We start from the raw sequence: 15903 nt of genomic DNA on the forward strand, positions 1-15903 counted from the left end.
TACACAGATGTCTGGCACACAGGCGAAGCCATTTGATTCACCTGTGTGCCAGACATGGGCGCCTGTACATTAATAAAGGTTGTCACAGCCAAGACAAAGACTCTGACACATGAACTCTGAACTAAGGGTGAGGCAGAAATCATACAGCTTTCCCCTACATTTAACAATTTTTCTTTAACTCTAGAAAAAAAAAAAATCAATGAAAAAAAAAATCAATGTTGACATGAACATTTCTGCCACGGCAACATAATTATATGTCAGCCACGCATGTATCTTAAAAGAACCATGGTCTGCTGGGTCATAGTTATAAAATCTTTCCGTGTATGGCCAGCAATGAAAGCACGGCTTGTATAATGACACATAGTGATAATTGATCCGCTGCTTGCAACGCTGCAGACGGTCATTGTACTGTTTTTTTTAAAATAAATATGCAATGTCGCCTCCAATTTTTTGATTTAACTAGTTCAATTTACTATAGGATATCTTCTATGGTAATTAAATGAATGTTAGAAATGTGTTTTGTCAGATAAGCCAAATAGTGGTGCTACTTCAGACAATAGCATAGGGATTACTGTCCTCCCAGTGTCAAGATCTGATCAGCCTTATGAAGAAATCATTTACATCCTGTTGAAAACCTGCAGCGTCTAAACACTTGTATACTGGTTGTCAATTATCATATTAAACAGCGGACATGGGCAGAATTATAGCATGTATATAACAAATACACTGCACAATGGAAAAGAATACAGTGGCAGAAGTGCTTCGGAACCCTGTCAAGCGGGCAATTATTGCCCATGTCATTTTCACCAATGATACATGAATATTTAGCAAATGTAATTGAAGCACCTATGCTTTATGACAACTGTGTGGATGGAGAGCCACCCATCCTTCAGGCTATTAACCTTATAGATAATGATGATGAGTATGTATACATTAATGATGGCTTCCCAGTATGATGCTGTAATAATGAACATGCTGTGTTGTATAATGATACCATGTATCTGCACATTGACAATGAACACGCTGGGATCTGGGATGTAAAATAATCAATGCCATTAATGAACAGACAACTCTGAATGGTGATGGATTCTTCAACAATGAGCAGAAAACACTGCTGGACCCTGATAAGGGGTACTCTTACAGGATACATACCTCCCCGACTCTCGCTGTCTGCTGGCTTCACCTGAATTGGTCGTGCCATCTGGAACCAGAGAACACTCGGGATAAATGTTTCTCACCCAAACCTTTAGCCATTACCCACTCAATAAGTTTTTTGTTCCTTTTTTTATTTAACTTTTTTTCTAGAAAAGAAGACATGGGCCAAATCTAGGTGTTTGGACTATATAGTAGATATACAAATATGTATAGTAGAGAATGAAAATAATATTTTATTTACAAATAACATTTGTGTAAAAGTAATGTAAAAATGACACTTAAAAGGGATTCCCTGTGACCTGTCAGCATCACACAACGGACATCAGAATGATTCAATAAAATAAAAAAAAATTAAAAAAAAGAGTTTAAAGATCAAATGTAGCTTTGATAGGATTACCTTATAGGACCATATACATAGATGAAGAAACAAAAAGCTTCCATGTTTACACTACCCCGAGGATTTCCACCCAAAAATAGAAAAAAAAAATGGCCACATAAGAGTTAATCAGAAGAAAGAGTGACAGTCAAAGTTTGGTAATTATATTAGATTTTTTTTGCATTCACATTATGAAAAAGGGAAAATTGCCGCCATATTGATTGTCGTAGTGTCTCAGAATCCGATAACCACTTGTCACTTTCTTAGAATGTTCTAATAATAAAGATGACAGTTTGTGATCAGTTGCTAAGAAGCAAATTTACAACCACATATGCTGCCCATAGCAACCAATCAGTGCTCTGCTTTCTTTTCTTTAACTACTTCAGAAAATTGAACTGTGATTGGTTACTATGTGTAACAAGCCCAGATTGTGTTATTTTTTTAAATTTTATAAATGTCAAAGTAAAAAATAAAATACATATTAAGGAAACTCTGCCTATTGCTTCATCTTCAGATATATTCATATTTGGCCATTTTAAGTTTTGGGGGGAAATCTCGTAGAGATACACTATTGTACATGCCAATTCTCCAGAAAATCCTAATACCTCTTTGCTAAACAGGGGTCTTAGTAGTAGTCAAATGGCCCCACGGCAAAACCTGGAATACTACTCACCCTCAAACTCATCTGCTGACCGTAAATTGCCAAAATAAGAATGCAAAACCTGCACCATGAATGTTCAGGTTCCACATGCTCTTTTATTATCAGCAAAAAATACAAAAGAAAGAATGGAAAGGTGGCAAAACAAAGCCAGGACCCCCTTCATAGCAACTGTACTCACTATTAGTCAGGGATCATAAATGCTGCATTTCCATTCACATGCGGTATATTGAGCAATGCTAAACAAGATATTCGAGTGCCATCAGAACTACAGGAGCTCCTTTCATTTTAAACATACAAAATCTAAAATTTCGGAAATATCTGTGATCATATTCAATTGCGATTCTACAAGAAATGTTAGTTTCATTACTATAGTGTAGTAGAAATGATCCTAAATAACGTACACTACTGCACATCAGTACAATACCTTTTCAAAGTTACATATATAGCATAACGCGTAGGTAAACCTTTAAAAAGTATTTTACAATTAACATATAGATACAAATATGCAACGGCTTATATACCTTGCTTATATTATAGCACATTCTTATCACAGCTGCACTCACAATTTCTCAGGCTGCTGAAATATGCCAGTATTCCCTGCTTGTTCAGGGTCTTTGTACAGAGCTTGCTTAATTTCCATTTTGGTAAGAGTAGTACACAAAAACGTACCGAAAATGCAGAACAGCACTGTTTCAATGTACTTCAATTGTAAACGCAGTTCTGGACTAGAATACAGTCTATAAGTCAGGATCAGTACAAAATAAGTAATGGATTATTAAAGTTACCCAACATTTTACGTAGATGAGATTGATTTATAAATTGTAAAATGGTGATGCATTTGTGAAACAAAACATGTTATATCTGTGCTTGTCAATTTTGGAAAACTTTAAGACAACATCATACATGAAATTAAATAAGTAGACAGAGACATCAAAAATGGTAGACAATTTTATTTCTGTATTGGCTATTGGACACCTCACTGGTGAGGACCACCCCACAAGTTTGAGAACTTAGTGATTTACTAATTGTCTAACAGTGCTTCTCAAACTGTGAGGCGGTCCTCACCAGTAAAGTGTGTCCCCAGTTGTTGGTGAGGTGCAGCTAGGTAAGGACTTTTGACCGCAAGTGATTATATGCTGCACAAAACTCTCTCTGGTTGGACTAATCTCTTCGTTCTGGAGCAAAATTGACTTTTTTTCTGTTCGTTTAGATGACAAATAAAAGATAAATTGAGCAAAATTTTTACATTTGGCATGGATTTTTCACTACTGGTGTTGAGGCTCGGAGATCACAATTTTCTGGCTGATGAGGCCCCAGTAGAAAAAAGTTTGAGAATCCTTGGTCTAAACCTTACTCACAAATATCTTGATTTAAAGGGGTTGTCGGCTTTGGACAATTCCAACTTGATAGAGTTGTCCCTTGAAAATAAACTGATTACTAAGTGTCCCCCTGCTAGCTATCAGCTGTAATCTGCAGAGAAACCTGGCAGTAAAGGTTTCCCCGCAGTGCCATCACAGGGGAAATGAAGAATTACACAGTGCCCACTCATGTAAATGGATTGTCTGTGTAATGCAGGACAGGACAGGTAGTCCACAGAGAGAGACACCTTTTTTGTAATCTCTCTCTACTCTGGCCCAGAGATTAGGATCCTGAACACCAGACCCCCTTTATTAACTAATAGGGTATATGTAAATTGATTTTCTAAACTGGACAAGCCCTTTAAATCAAGATATTTGTGAGGTAATTATTAATTTATACGACAACTCTTCATCTGAGTGCAGTGTACCAAATGAAAAAAAAAGGAATGAACACCAAAAATTTGGTTACACTTTTGAGATAAGAATTAGCCCAGATGTTAAGGGGTTAATATATAACTTCCCTTTTTCTGATATAGATTGTCTTTTCACAGTGGTTTTCTTACTATTATAAATATGTTTTTGTGAAAAGTCTTTCATGTAAATTATATGCCCTGTAAATGCATAAAATGCTGCAAAAAGTTTCCCTCATTGTGTTTCATTAGTTAAAAGTCACCACAAGTGATGAACACGTCCTCTGTAAATGGATTTACAAAGTACAGGTTATTTGGTTTAACACCAATCACATAAATTACACCAAGGAGGATATGTCCCAATGTATAAATGGTCAAAACACCAAAGTCATACATAAACACCAATACAAGCACCCGGTGTTAAATGACCGGACATCTTGAATAAAATAGTTTTAATTGAAATATATTTTGAAAAGATACACACAACAATAGCATAAAATAGGAATGATAATAAAAGGAGTCCACACAGATGAAAAATAACTGGGTGGGCTGCCGGCAATAACATATATAACACATTGCATATAGTCTGCAATGGTAAGCTAGAGATAAATCATTAAACATTAAACAGATGAGCTTTGACCACCCGAATAGATGGGTATTCATGGCAAAATAACCAAAAAATGTAAACTAAAGGATAAAAAATGTACAAACCATGCAGACAAACATTGAGGTAAGGAGTAGCAATGTGCCAGGAGCCCACTTACACCCAACGCGTTTCGCAACCAGGCTTCGTCAGGGGGAGAATGTTAGCTCAAAAGTAAAATTGGGTAGTATATATTAGGTCTACAAATTTAACATACCGTATTTTTCGGACTATAAGTCGCAGTTTTTAGCAAGAATAAATCTTGCTAAAAAGTCCCTGCATCTTATAGTGGGCAGTCAAGGGACCTGACAGCGCGGGTCCCCTGACTGCTTCTTGCTTAACCCCTTCCCGACCCATGATGTGTCGCCACATCATAGAGCGGAGAGGGGATGATGTTTGGAGCGGAGCGGCTCACGCGCTGAGCCCTCTCCATACACTGCAGGTGTCAGCTGTGTTTTACAGCTGACACGCTGCTCTAATGGCCAGGAACAGCGATGGCGCTGTTCCTGGCCGTTTAACTAGTCAAATACCGCGGTCAATAGTGACTGCAGCATTTATAGGGGTCTTCCCAAGAAGGCCATTAATGACATATCCCCAGGATATAATCCAAAAAATAAAGTGTTTGAAGCAGCACAAATCCCGATATCATGAGCGGTGTCACGCTATAAAATCAGACAAACCCAGTCTGATATAATGTAATCCTCAGCAAAAGCGTGGTTGAACAGCAGCACACGTCTCCCAAATTTCAATCAATATATTCTTTTATTGGTCAAACATCCAGTAAAAAGTGGCAACGTTTCGAACGGTGACAAGTGGGGGGTCTTTCATAGCGGAAGTGCATCATGAAGTGAGGAGTAAACAAATTGGTCAGGTGATGGGTGCGTCACCGCCAGGGGAGGAGAGAAGGGAAAAAGGGGAGGGCAACAATACTCACTTTATTTTTGCACGTTGCACTTGATCTAACACTTGTGCACTTTTGGGGCACCACTAACGTATTACCAAAGTGTGCTTTCTTTATGTCCCCGCTACTTGCCAGTTATACATATACATTTTTTATACATCCGTGCCATTTATACATATACATCTTTTATACACCCCCATCCCCTCCTTCTCCCCTGACGGCGTCTGTACTGCTGCGTATCTACTGCGCGTGCCCAGTTTGGCACGGAGATTTTTTCACCTTCCATCCTTGTTACTGCTCTAAGACGCCCACATTGTTGCCCTCCCCTTTTTCCCTCCCTTCCAATGGCATACGCACCACATGACCAATTTGTTCACTCCTCACTTCATGATGCACTTCCGCCCTGCCGTCGTTACTGGATATACAGGGTGGGCCATTTATATGGATACACCTAAATAAAATGGGAATGGTTGGTGATATTAACTTCCTGTTTGTGGCACATTAGTATATGGGAGGGGGGAAACTTTTCAAGCTGGGTGTTGACCATGGCGGCCATTTTGAAGTCGGCCATTTTGTATCCAACTTTAGTTTTTTCAATGGGAAGAGGGTCATGTGACACATCAAACTTATCGAGAATTTCACAAGAAAAACAATGGTGTGCTTGGTTTTAACGTTACTTTATTCTTTCATGAGTTATTTACAAGTTTCTGACCACTTATAAAATGTGTTCAAAGTGCTGTCCATTGTGTTGGATGGTCAATGCAACCCTCTTCTCCCACTCTTCACACACTGATAGCAAATATATACACATGGAGCTGTGCGGCGCATGTTTGGCAGTGCACGGAGGTTTTACTGCTCCATACTAAAGGAGTAGTACAGACTAGATGACTTCCATACAGGATCTGTGCCAGTGTATAAATGCCCTTGTTGTGATATATTTCTAACACTTTTCTGTACTTGAAAAAGGTTTTATGTTACAATCGACACCTCTAAAGAAGTTTTTATCAAAGTGTCAGAACATTAAAAAAAAATACGCAAATTTATGCATATGGAGCAAATATATGTGCCATTTTTCAACACTGAATTATGACTCCTCCCCATACTGACACAAAGAGTCATAATATGATAAAATACAGTAATTACCAATCTTATAAAGGCTTCTTAATCAATAATAACGTGGAGGCAGCAATAAATGCAGGTCCTGAGAGTAGGTTTGCAGCAATACATAATATTTATATTTTATGACTTCTCCAAATTCTAGCTTTTATAGGGAAAAATAATGGGTATTATAGTGGAGAACTGCATGAAGGCTTACAATATCAAATATAAAACTCTGTGCATCTTCAAAGTATAGTTGACAATTCAAGTTGCAGTTTCCCCTTGTTCTTCCATGCGCTCTCTTCTGCTCGCTTATCACTGTCTAAACATATATCTGCTTTTTTTTAGTCTGTCTGTTTGTGTAGGTCTCTGTGCTTCTGCCTGAGGCTCTGCATCTGTCTCTCTATATTTCTGTGTCACTGGCTCTGTACTGTATCATTTTGGTCTTGCTCCCATGTCATTGTGCTCTTTGTGTTGCTCGGGTTTTCGCTCTTATTCACCCTTTGCTCTTTTTATCCTGCGCTGTCTTTTCCCCTTAATTACTCTTAGTTCTTATGGCATACAGTGACCATTTTCTTCTGGCTGCATTCACACTCTCTACATAGTTCAGCACACATTACTGCTTGTCCCCAGCTGCTTTATCTCCTAGAAGCAAAGCAGACCCCCTAATGCTCAGTCTCTGTTAGTTACAATCTTTAGAAGATGCACAGAGAAGATGTAGATGGCACAGGCCAGAGTTATACCCCGCATCAGTGGAAATTCACAATAAAGACTGGCATGTATATAGTAGGTAAACCTACCAAGTTATCTATACAGAAAGAGATCAAAGTGCAATGAGAAATTTAGCTCTGCTACAGCTGTGTAAACATATTATATATGTAAATTAGTGTTGTTTTGTGTGTCCAATGTATACTACACAATAATACAAATAAACAAAGATCCACAGAATGCACACGGGTATTCTATTGCACTACATAACTATTTCAATCAGTTTCAATGTGAAAAAGAAAACTAAATTTACAATACATGAATAAACGTACAAACACAACATGCAGAGTCATGTAAGAGAGTACACATCATTACACACATAAATTGCACAGTAATGCATGTTAATTTTTTCTAACATGTCTTCTCATGCATAGCAATGTATAAATTCTCAGACAGATGTACACACTGCACACACACATCGTGCCACCCTGTCCCTCTCCCCTCCCCCCAGACCTGTCACTCCAGCTATAACAGCACCTCTCTGAAAAGGATGGGGTTACCATGGAAACGACTATTCACCGCACGGAACCTGACATTTACGGTCGCCGTGGCAACCAGCACTTAGAGGCACACGCCACTTGTACCTCTTTTTTTTTTTCAAAATCTGTGTATGAGTGCTTGTGTAAAATGCACAGAAGCTGACATTCTGTGAAAAGCGAAGGGAAGCCCTAAGAAGGTGGATATGAAAGGCCCATAAGTGCTATTTTTACATAAATACATAAGCAGAAAACAATACAATAATTGGTACTATATACAAATTACAGTAAGCTTTATTACCAAAACTGATGGAAAGAAGAGAATAGAATTTGGGCTGTACTGCACATTACGATCTGCCACACAAGTCATAAGCTGCGCTCACAGCCCCTCCACTGCAATGTTTAATACATATATACAACAACTGGAGTGACTGCTCATTTGTACAAGGTACAATAAATATTTGTGCAATGAGGACAAGGCTTCTGTCTCTTTTCTCATGATCTATGATAAAGTCAGTAGTGGGCAGAATGTACAGTGAAGGAAATAAGTATTTGATCCCTTGCTGATTTTGTAAGTTTGCCCACTGTCAAAGACATGAACAGTCTAGAATTTTTAGGCTAGGTTAATTGTACCAGTGAGAAATAGATTATATGAAGAAAAAAAAAAGAAAATCACATAGTCAAAATTATATATATTTATTTGCATTGTGCGCAGAGAAATAAGTATTTGATCCCTTTGGCAAACAAGACTTAATACTTGGTGGCAAAACCCTTGTTGGCAAGCACAGCAGTCAGACATTTTATTGTAGTTGATGATGAGGTTTGCACACATGTTAGATGGAATTTTGGCCCACTCCTCTTTGCAGATCATCTGTAAATCATTAAGATTTCGAGGCTGTCGCTTGGCAACTCGGATCTTCAGCTCCCTCCATAAGTTTTCGATGGGATTAAGGTCTGGAGACTGGCTAGGCCACTCCATGACCTTAATGTGCTTCTTTTTGAGCCACTCCTTTGTTGCCTTGGCTGTATGTTTCGGGTCATTGTCGTGCTGGAAGACCCAGCCATGAGCCATTTTTAATGTCCTGGTGGAGGGAAGGAGGTTGTCACTCAGGATTTGACGGTACATGGCTCCAGCCATTCTCCCATTGATGCGGTGAAGTAGTCCTGTGCCCTTAGCAGAGAAACACCCCCAAAACATAATGTTTTCACCTCCATGCTTGACAGTGGGGACTGTGTTCTTTGGATCATAGGCAGCATTTCTCTTCCTCCAAACACGGCGAGTTGAGTTAATGGCAAAGGGCTCAATTTTAGTCTCATCTGACCACAGCACCCTCTCCCAATCACTCTCAGAATCATCCAGATGTTCATTTGCAAACTTCAGACGGGCCTGTACATGTGCCTTCTTGAGCAGGGGGACCTTGCGGGCACTGCAGGATTTTAATCCATTACGGCGTAATGTGTTACCAATGGTTTTCTTAGTGACTGTGGTCCCAGCTGCCTTGAGATCATTAACAAGTTGCCCCCGTGTAGTTTTCGGCTGAGCTCTCACCTTCCTCAGGATCAAGGATACCCCACGAGGTGAGATTTTGCATGGAGCCCCAGATCGATGTCGATTGACAGTCATTTTGTATGTCTTCCATTTTCTTACTATTGCACCAACAGTTGTCTCCTTCTCACCCAGCGTCTTACTTATGGTTTTGTAGCCCATTCCAGCCTTGTGCAGGTCTATGATCTTGTCCCTGACATCCTTAGAAAGCTCTTTGGTCTTGCCCATGTTGTAGAGGTTAGAGTCAGACTGATTAATTGAGTCTGAGGACAGGAGTATTTTATACAGGTGACCATGTAAGACAGCTGTCTTTAATGCAGGCACCAAGTTGATTTGGAGCGTGTAACTGGTCTGGAGGAGGCTGAACTCTTAATGGTTGGTAGGGGATCAAATACTTATTTCTCTGTGCACAATGCAAATAAATATATATAATTTTGACTATGTGATTTTCTTTATTTTTTTTTATATAATCTATCTCTCACTGGTAAAATTAACCTAGCCTAAAAATTCTAGACTGTTCATAACTTTGACAGTGGGCAAACTTACAAAATCAGCAAGGGATCAAATACTTATTTCCTCCACTGTATGTAGCTTCTTGTCAGTGCAGACGGGTGTAGAGTTGCTATGAGCTAATGCCCATACCCAGTCTGTCAATTGGCACAGACCAAATACACCACAGTGGAAGCAACTGGGTTTGGTTAGAAACTAGTGGATATAAGGGATTGCCACGATCCACTAGATCTGTGATTTTCAAACATGGACGCATGCCTCATCTGGAAGGCACCTCATAGTTCTTGAGGAGACACAGCACGCCTTCCAAGTGCCCAGTATTCAGCAGGACAGACTTTTTTGTCCTGGCAGTGGTTGCCACACACATCAATTCATCTGGGAAGACAGTTTCCTGTGCAAATCTGCTCAGGAACAGGAAGTTACCAGTGTACAGGAGCGCACACGTAACTTCCAGTTCCTGAGGGAATTTCTCCAGCAAGAAGGAAGTTACGTGTCCGCTCCTGTACACCGGTAACTTCCTGTTCCTGAGGGAATTTCTCCAGCAAGAAGGAAGTTACGTGTCAGCTCCTGTACACCGGTAACTTCCTGTTTCTGAGGGAATTTCTCCAGCAAGAAGGAAGTTACCAGTGTACAGGAGCGCACGCGTAACTTCCTTCTTGCTGGAGAAATTCCCTCAAGAACAGGAAGTTACCAGTGTACAGGAGCGCACACATCTTCCTTCTTGCTGGAGAAATTCCCTCAGCAACAGGAAGTTACCAGTGTACAGGAGCGGAAACGTAACTTCCTTCTTGCTGGAGAAATTCCCTCAGAAACAGGAAGTTACCGGTGTACAGGAGCGGACACGTAACTTCCGTCTTGCTGGAGAAATTCCCTCAGGAACAGGAAGTTACCGGTGTACAGGAGCGCACACGTATCTTCCTTCTTGCTGGAGAAATTCCCTCAGGCAACAGGAAGTTACCAGTGTACAGGAGCGGACACGTAACTTCCTTCTTGCTGGAGAAATTCCCTCAGGAACAGGAAGTTACCGGTATACAGAAGCGCACACATATCTTCCTTCTTGCTGAAGAGGCAGGGGCATGGAAAAATAAGTTAGGTGAAGACTGGCAGCACTGAGGCGGACTCAGAGGTACTGGCTAGTGCTGTGGTTGGCACTATTATGAAGACACAGTTGGACCTAAGGGATTGGCTACACAACCATAACCAAATAACTGCTTGTAATGTAAAACTTGGCTATATATTGTATGGTGTCCTGCTCATTATAGCTTAAAAAACGTAATCTAATAAGTGATGCTGTTGAAAAGGGCTAACCACGAAGCTACTTTGTGGCAATGAGGTGTAAAAGACTAAAACCGATCGCTAGTTAGCTCATTTCTGAGTCATGTCTTCAGACAGGGGTGACTAGACATTTCTGATACTCAAGCTACTTTTTGTGGAGTGTCTACAAACCAAGGGATTTACCAACCACAGTGGAAAATAACAAGCATGCTAAATGCACCACCCCAGCACTGCAAAACCAACCTGTTTTCTAAATGATGGTATTCTAGATGGGATCTGTTTAAGAAAAGACATGTTCGTTGTTTGTCAGTTACAGATGCCCGTCATAAGAGTGCACCAAACACAGGCACCCCCAAAACAGCGTGCGACAAGCACAGATGCCCCAAAACAGCATACACCGATTACAGATGTGCCCATAACAGTGTCCGCTAACTATGCCCTCGTAGTAGTTTGCATACCCTGTAACATTTGAGAATGAAAAAAATAAAAAAAAATAATGCATCACATGTAGTGATGGAGGTTCCCAGTTTGCCAGTCTCAGATGCCCCCCTAGAGCGAATCATGTTTTCTATCAGATGCGAACATTAGAACTTTTGATTCATTACAAAAGTCTATGTTTATTTTTAGATGTCTATCTTTTCTAGAAGGCTAAAGGTCCTCTTACACCGGTGCAACGAGCGCCAATCAACGAGTCAGCTGGTTGATCGGCACTCGTTTGCTCCAGTCACAAGGAGCTATGTATGGGGACGAGCACTTGTTACTACGATCGCTCGACCCCTTACATTATCATCATGCCGACAATGAAAATATCTTAACTTTTTAAAACCATACGATCAGTAGATGAACGAGCATTTGCGCGTTCATCTGTTGACCGCTGCCCAGGGCAATTATCGGAAACGAGCGTTCTATGAACGATCGTTTGCCTGATAATTGGCACGTGTAATTGGGCCTTGAGGGCCTGTTAACCTTTGCATTGGAGGCACTGTTCGGGGCCTCCATCGCACATTCCAACAAAAATACCGGAAACAATAGCACAGAATGATGCACTTTTATTTCCGGTAAGGCCTCATGTACACGACCGTAGCCATGTGCACGCCCGTGATTTTCGGGTCGGCCGGTAGCGGACGGTCAGCCGCAAGCCGCCCGCAAATCGCGGGCAATGCACATGGCCGCGGGCATTATTTTCAATGAGCCCAGACCGCAGAAGACGGCCGTAATAAGACACATCTGTTCTTTCTGCGTGCGGGCTCCCGGGCCATGCACAGACCGCAAAAGCACGTTAGTGTGCATGGGGCCTAAATCCACGGACAGCCTGACAGAAACCAGGTGGAACCCATTAAAGTCAATGACTGAGCGGAACAATGGAAGCCTGAACGCAGATGTCAGCAGGGCCTGAGACATCATCCTAATAGAGATCAGTCTGTTTAGCCATATTCACCATGATTATTTCAGCTCCATTACCTCTGTTGTCTACAGCTCCCTATGTAGAAAACCTCTAAAATATATGATATGTCTATTACAGCTATACACAGCTTCAGGAAGGTTACATACACACAACATATGGGTGATTATGAGAAATAAAATCATATCCTACATATTCATCAGCTGTGTCCTATCCCAGAACGATGGCGAAAACCTCATTATAATATTCCATGGCTGAATAATTCACAGTGAAGGCAGAACATAAAATCAGTTTATTTAGTAAAAGCTGGCGGGCAATATGTTAAAGCTGAACGAGACATGAAGAGAGGGGTCATTTGTAAGAATAAAATGGAGCAGTTATATGTGCCATAAGCAAAAACTAGAATAAGGGAAATAAGGGAATTCCGACGTGGACAACACATTTTTACTAAATTTTCATAAATAATTTTGAAGGTACCTTTCAGAAACGTCTCACATGTAACGTATACAAAACGCCTTGAGATATTTTTGTGCAATTGCTATGCAACTGAGACAAATCTTCAAATATGACTTGAAATAACACTTTTCTAATACGACTACCAGTATATGTTATATTATTATGTTATATTGATTCAATGGGCGTTTACTAACGTGTATGGCATTTTGTTTCTAGAAATGAAATAGATGTGAGGAAGTTAGGGAAACCCCAAATCCCCATCCTCCGCCTGAAGAGAGGATGGCCATAGAAGGCAACCCCTGTAACTTTGACCTAACATAGCATCTAGATTGTAACTGTCCTTAGTATCTGTAATGTAGATACATTACAAAATTTCTTAACATAAAATCAATAAATTTCGTTAAAAAAAAAAAAAGACCCCAAAAGGTGTACGTAGCTTTCAACGTCGATAGCCAATCCTGCAACAGCAATGTTTTAGTAGTAAATGTCCGACCTCTGGGACCCCCGCCGAACTGCATAAGTAGCTGCGGCTTAGCAATGCTTACACTGGCACTGCAGTTCGTCCCATAAGTTAAATTCCCGGAGAACCCCTTTAAATAAAGTAAAAGCCGAACATATAGCTCTTCAATGTTTGTACAGAAAAGAATCTTGTACATAGTTCACTTTTGAGTTAGATAAAATACTGCCATATCTTCAAGGAAGGAAACTGGCATTCTGAGGCATGCAATATAAATATCCGCAATTTTTTTCCCAATAGAGCCCCTATTAGCGACTGGAAGATCATGGGATTTGAAGTTTAGCAACAGCTGGAAACCTGCAGGATGTAGATTCCTACAGCAGATATATAAAGCTCTGAGAAAACCCCCCAGAGGCGGCTTTCTCATCTACTAATTCTTTCAGTCTATAAACACTCATTGATTAAACAATTGCTGAATGCAGACTGCTTCTAATGTGAATCCATTAAAAAAAAATCTAAAAAAAAAAAATCCTCCAATTTATATTCCTAGGAGATTGCTTTCTAAAATGGGTTTGGGCAACCTACTCATAGCACTGATAATTATCACCAGTAATTTTAAGGACAGGTTCACATAGGGGAAATTTGAATGTTATTAACCACTGATGTTTAGCGAAGAGTGAACGAGGAAATTAGATTTTCCATTCACACACAGGCAAATACTTGTTTTTAAATATCCGCATGTTCTGGTTGCTATTTTTTTTCTAAAATTTTTTTATGGAGGATAAAAGCAAAATACAAAAATATGAAACATAACGAAAGTGGCTCCTCCCCTTTTCTTATCTATTCGCTTTCCTTGCTCTTCTGGCTGTCCCTTCTTCTAAGGCTTCATCCATGCTGCCTATTTGGCGGCACTCAAAGTTGAACATTGTTTTCCTTACCTGTATAATACCACATGCGATGGAACTTTCCACATACATCTCCATAATATGGCTGTGTACATGAGCCAATAAGGAGTCTATAAACTATGGCTCTCTAGCTGTTGTAAATTACAACCAGTATACCCTGCCAAAAACCCAAAATTTCAATAAAAACGGATTACACATAAAATGCATGTTCAGTTTTCATTTCCGTACAGCACGTCACGTGGTCTCTATCCAAGCACTTCTGGGAACACACAGATGCATACCATACAACATATTTGTTCACATTTTCATTCTATTCTCCAGTGACTGTATGCACTGTACTGTATCGCCATTGGGGAGAGTATGAGAGAGACATGACGCAAGACGTATAACTATTTTCTCTGTCGGATTAGCCTGTATTTATAAAGAATGCAGGAAGGTCAGTACTCCTTTTAGGCGCTGTTCAGGTCTACGTTCTAGCTTTACTCTATAATGGAAGCCAATCTCTTTTTGATCACTGGCTGAAACCATTTCCTTTATTCTACATTTTTCCTTTTTTTTAGATGGCAAATACAATATGGAAACTATAAATGGTATTATTATATGAGTATTATGATTAGTGCATATATACTATATGAAAGATGTCATAAAAGGCACTAATATTGCAGGCTATATGATCAAAGTAATATAGTTGATACTGACAACATTGTAAACCTGAAGCAATTTTTGGCAGTATTTGGTACTTTTACGTTATGTTGACACTAGGATTTGTGCATTTTATGGGACTATTATTTATTATATATATAACATATAGTAACATTTCTACAAAATTTGTCCAGATGGATTTTCACATTGAAAACCGTAATCCCTGATGACCTGAATGAACAACCAATGTTGATTTGCTTTATATGAAAGCATATGACCCCTAGTCCCCAGAGAAAATGTTGTTCTAAAGATCAAGCTCATGCATAAGGGGCACAGTTTACACTCATTGTCCCTCCCCATATGTTGCACCTTGTTATATCATGAAATATTTGCAAGTTTGGTGTTAGGTACAAACTGACCCAACACACATATTGTGGATATTGGATGACCCAGCCATACACTTATAGCAATTTATGTGGTGATAGGATTGGACAGATGTAGGTCCTTGCCTTATACTTAAAGCATGTTCCCTTATTTGTGTTTATTCCAACAAATGCTCATCATCCAGAGGCTGCATAATTGGGGGTTTTAACATTATAGAAGATGATGAGGTGTAGAATACACAAATAATCCCTGGATCTCCTCCTCGGTTTGGGTTTTCACATTGTGTATCCGGTTCTGAATCTGCAGCCAGGTTTACAGATTTATTTTTAACGCATCCATTTAGATACCTATATGAAATGGTATAGTTTTGTATATGTTAGTGGTTTTAAGGATATTGACATCTGATGAAGTAAATGAATCTGCGTTTTTTAACCATGATGCTAACAAGCGTTACTGTGACGCCATGAAGCACCTCCCCCT

General features: G+C 39.8%; 1 protein-coding gene across 3 annotated transcripts in view; it reads right to left on the reverse strand.

Moving 5' to 3' along the window:
• The window catches only part of CELF5 (CUGBP Elav-like family member 5), a 118082-nt gene that overhangs the window by 23623 nt on the left and 78556 nt on the right, over positions 1–15903 (reverse strand). For 2 of the 3 annotated variants that reach the window (XM_075825435.1, XM_075825436.1), the window contains exon 3: positions 1153–1201. The exons of the other annotated variant lie outside the window; for it this stretch is intronic. In XM_075825435.1, the coding sequence (XP_075681550.1) occupies positions 1153–1201 (49 nt within the window). The remainder of the gene's footprint in view (positions 1–1152; positions 1202–15903) is intronic. 3 annotated transcript variants of the gene reach the window in all.

This window comes from Rhinoderma darwinii, chromosome 1 (assembly GCF_050947455.1).
Source record: "Rhinoderma darwinii isolate aRhiDar2 chromosome 1, aRhiDar2.hap1, whole genome shotgun sequence".
Classification (NCBI taxonomy): Eukaryota; Metazoa; Chordata; class Amphibia; order Anura; family Rhinodermatidae; genus Rhinoderma; species Rhinoderma darwinii.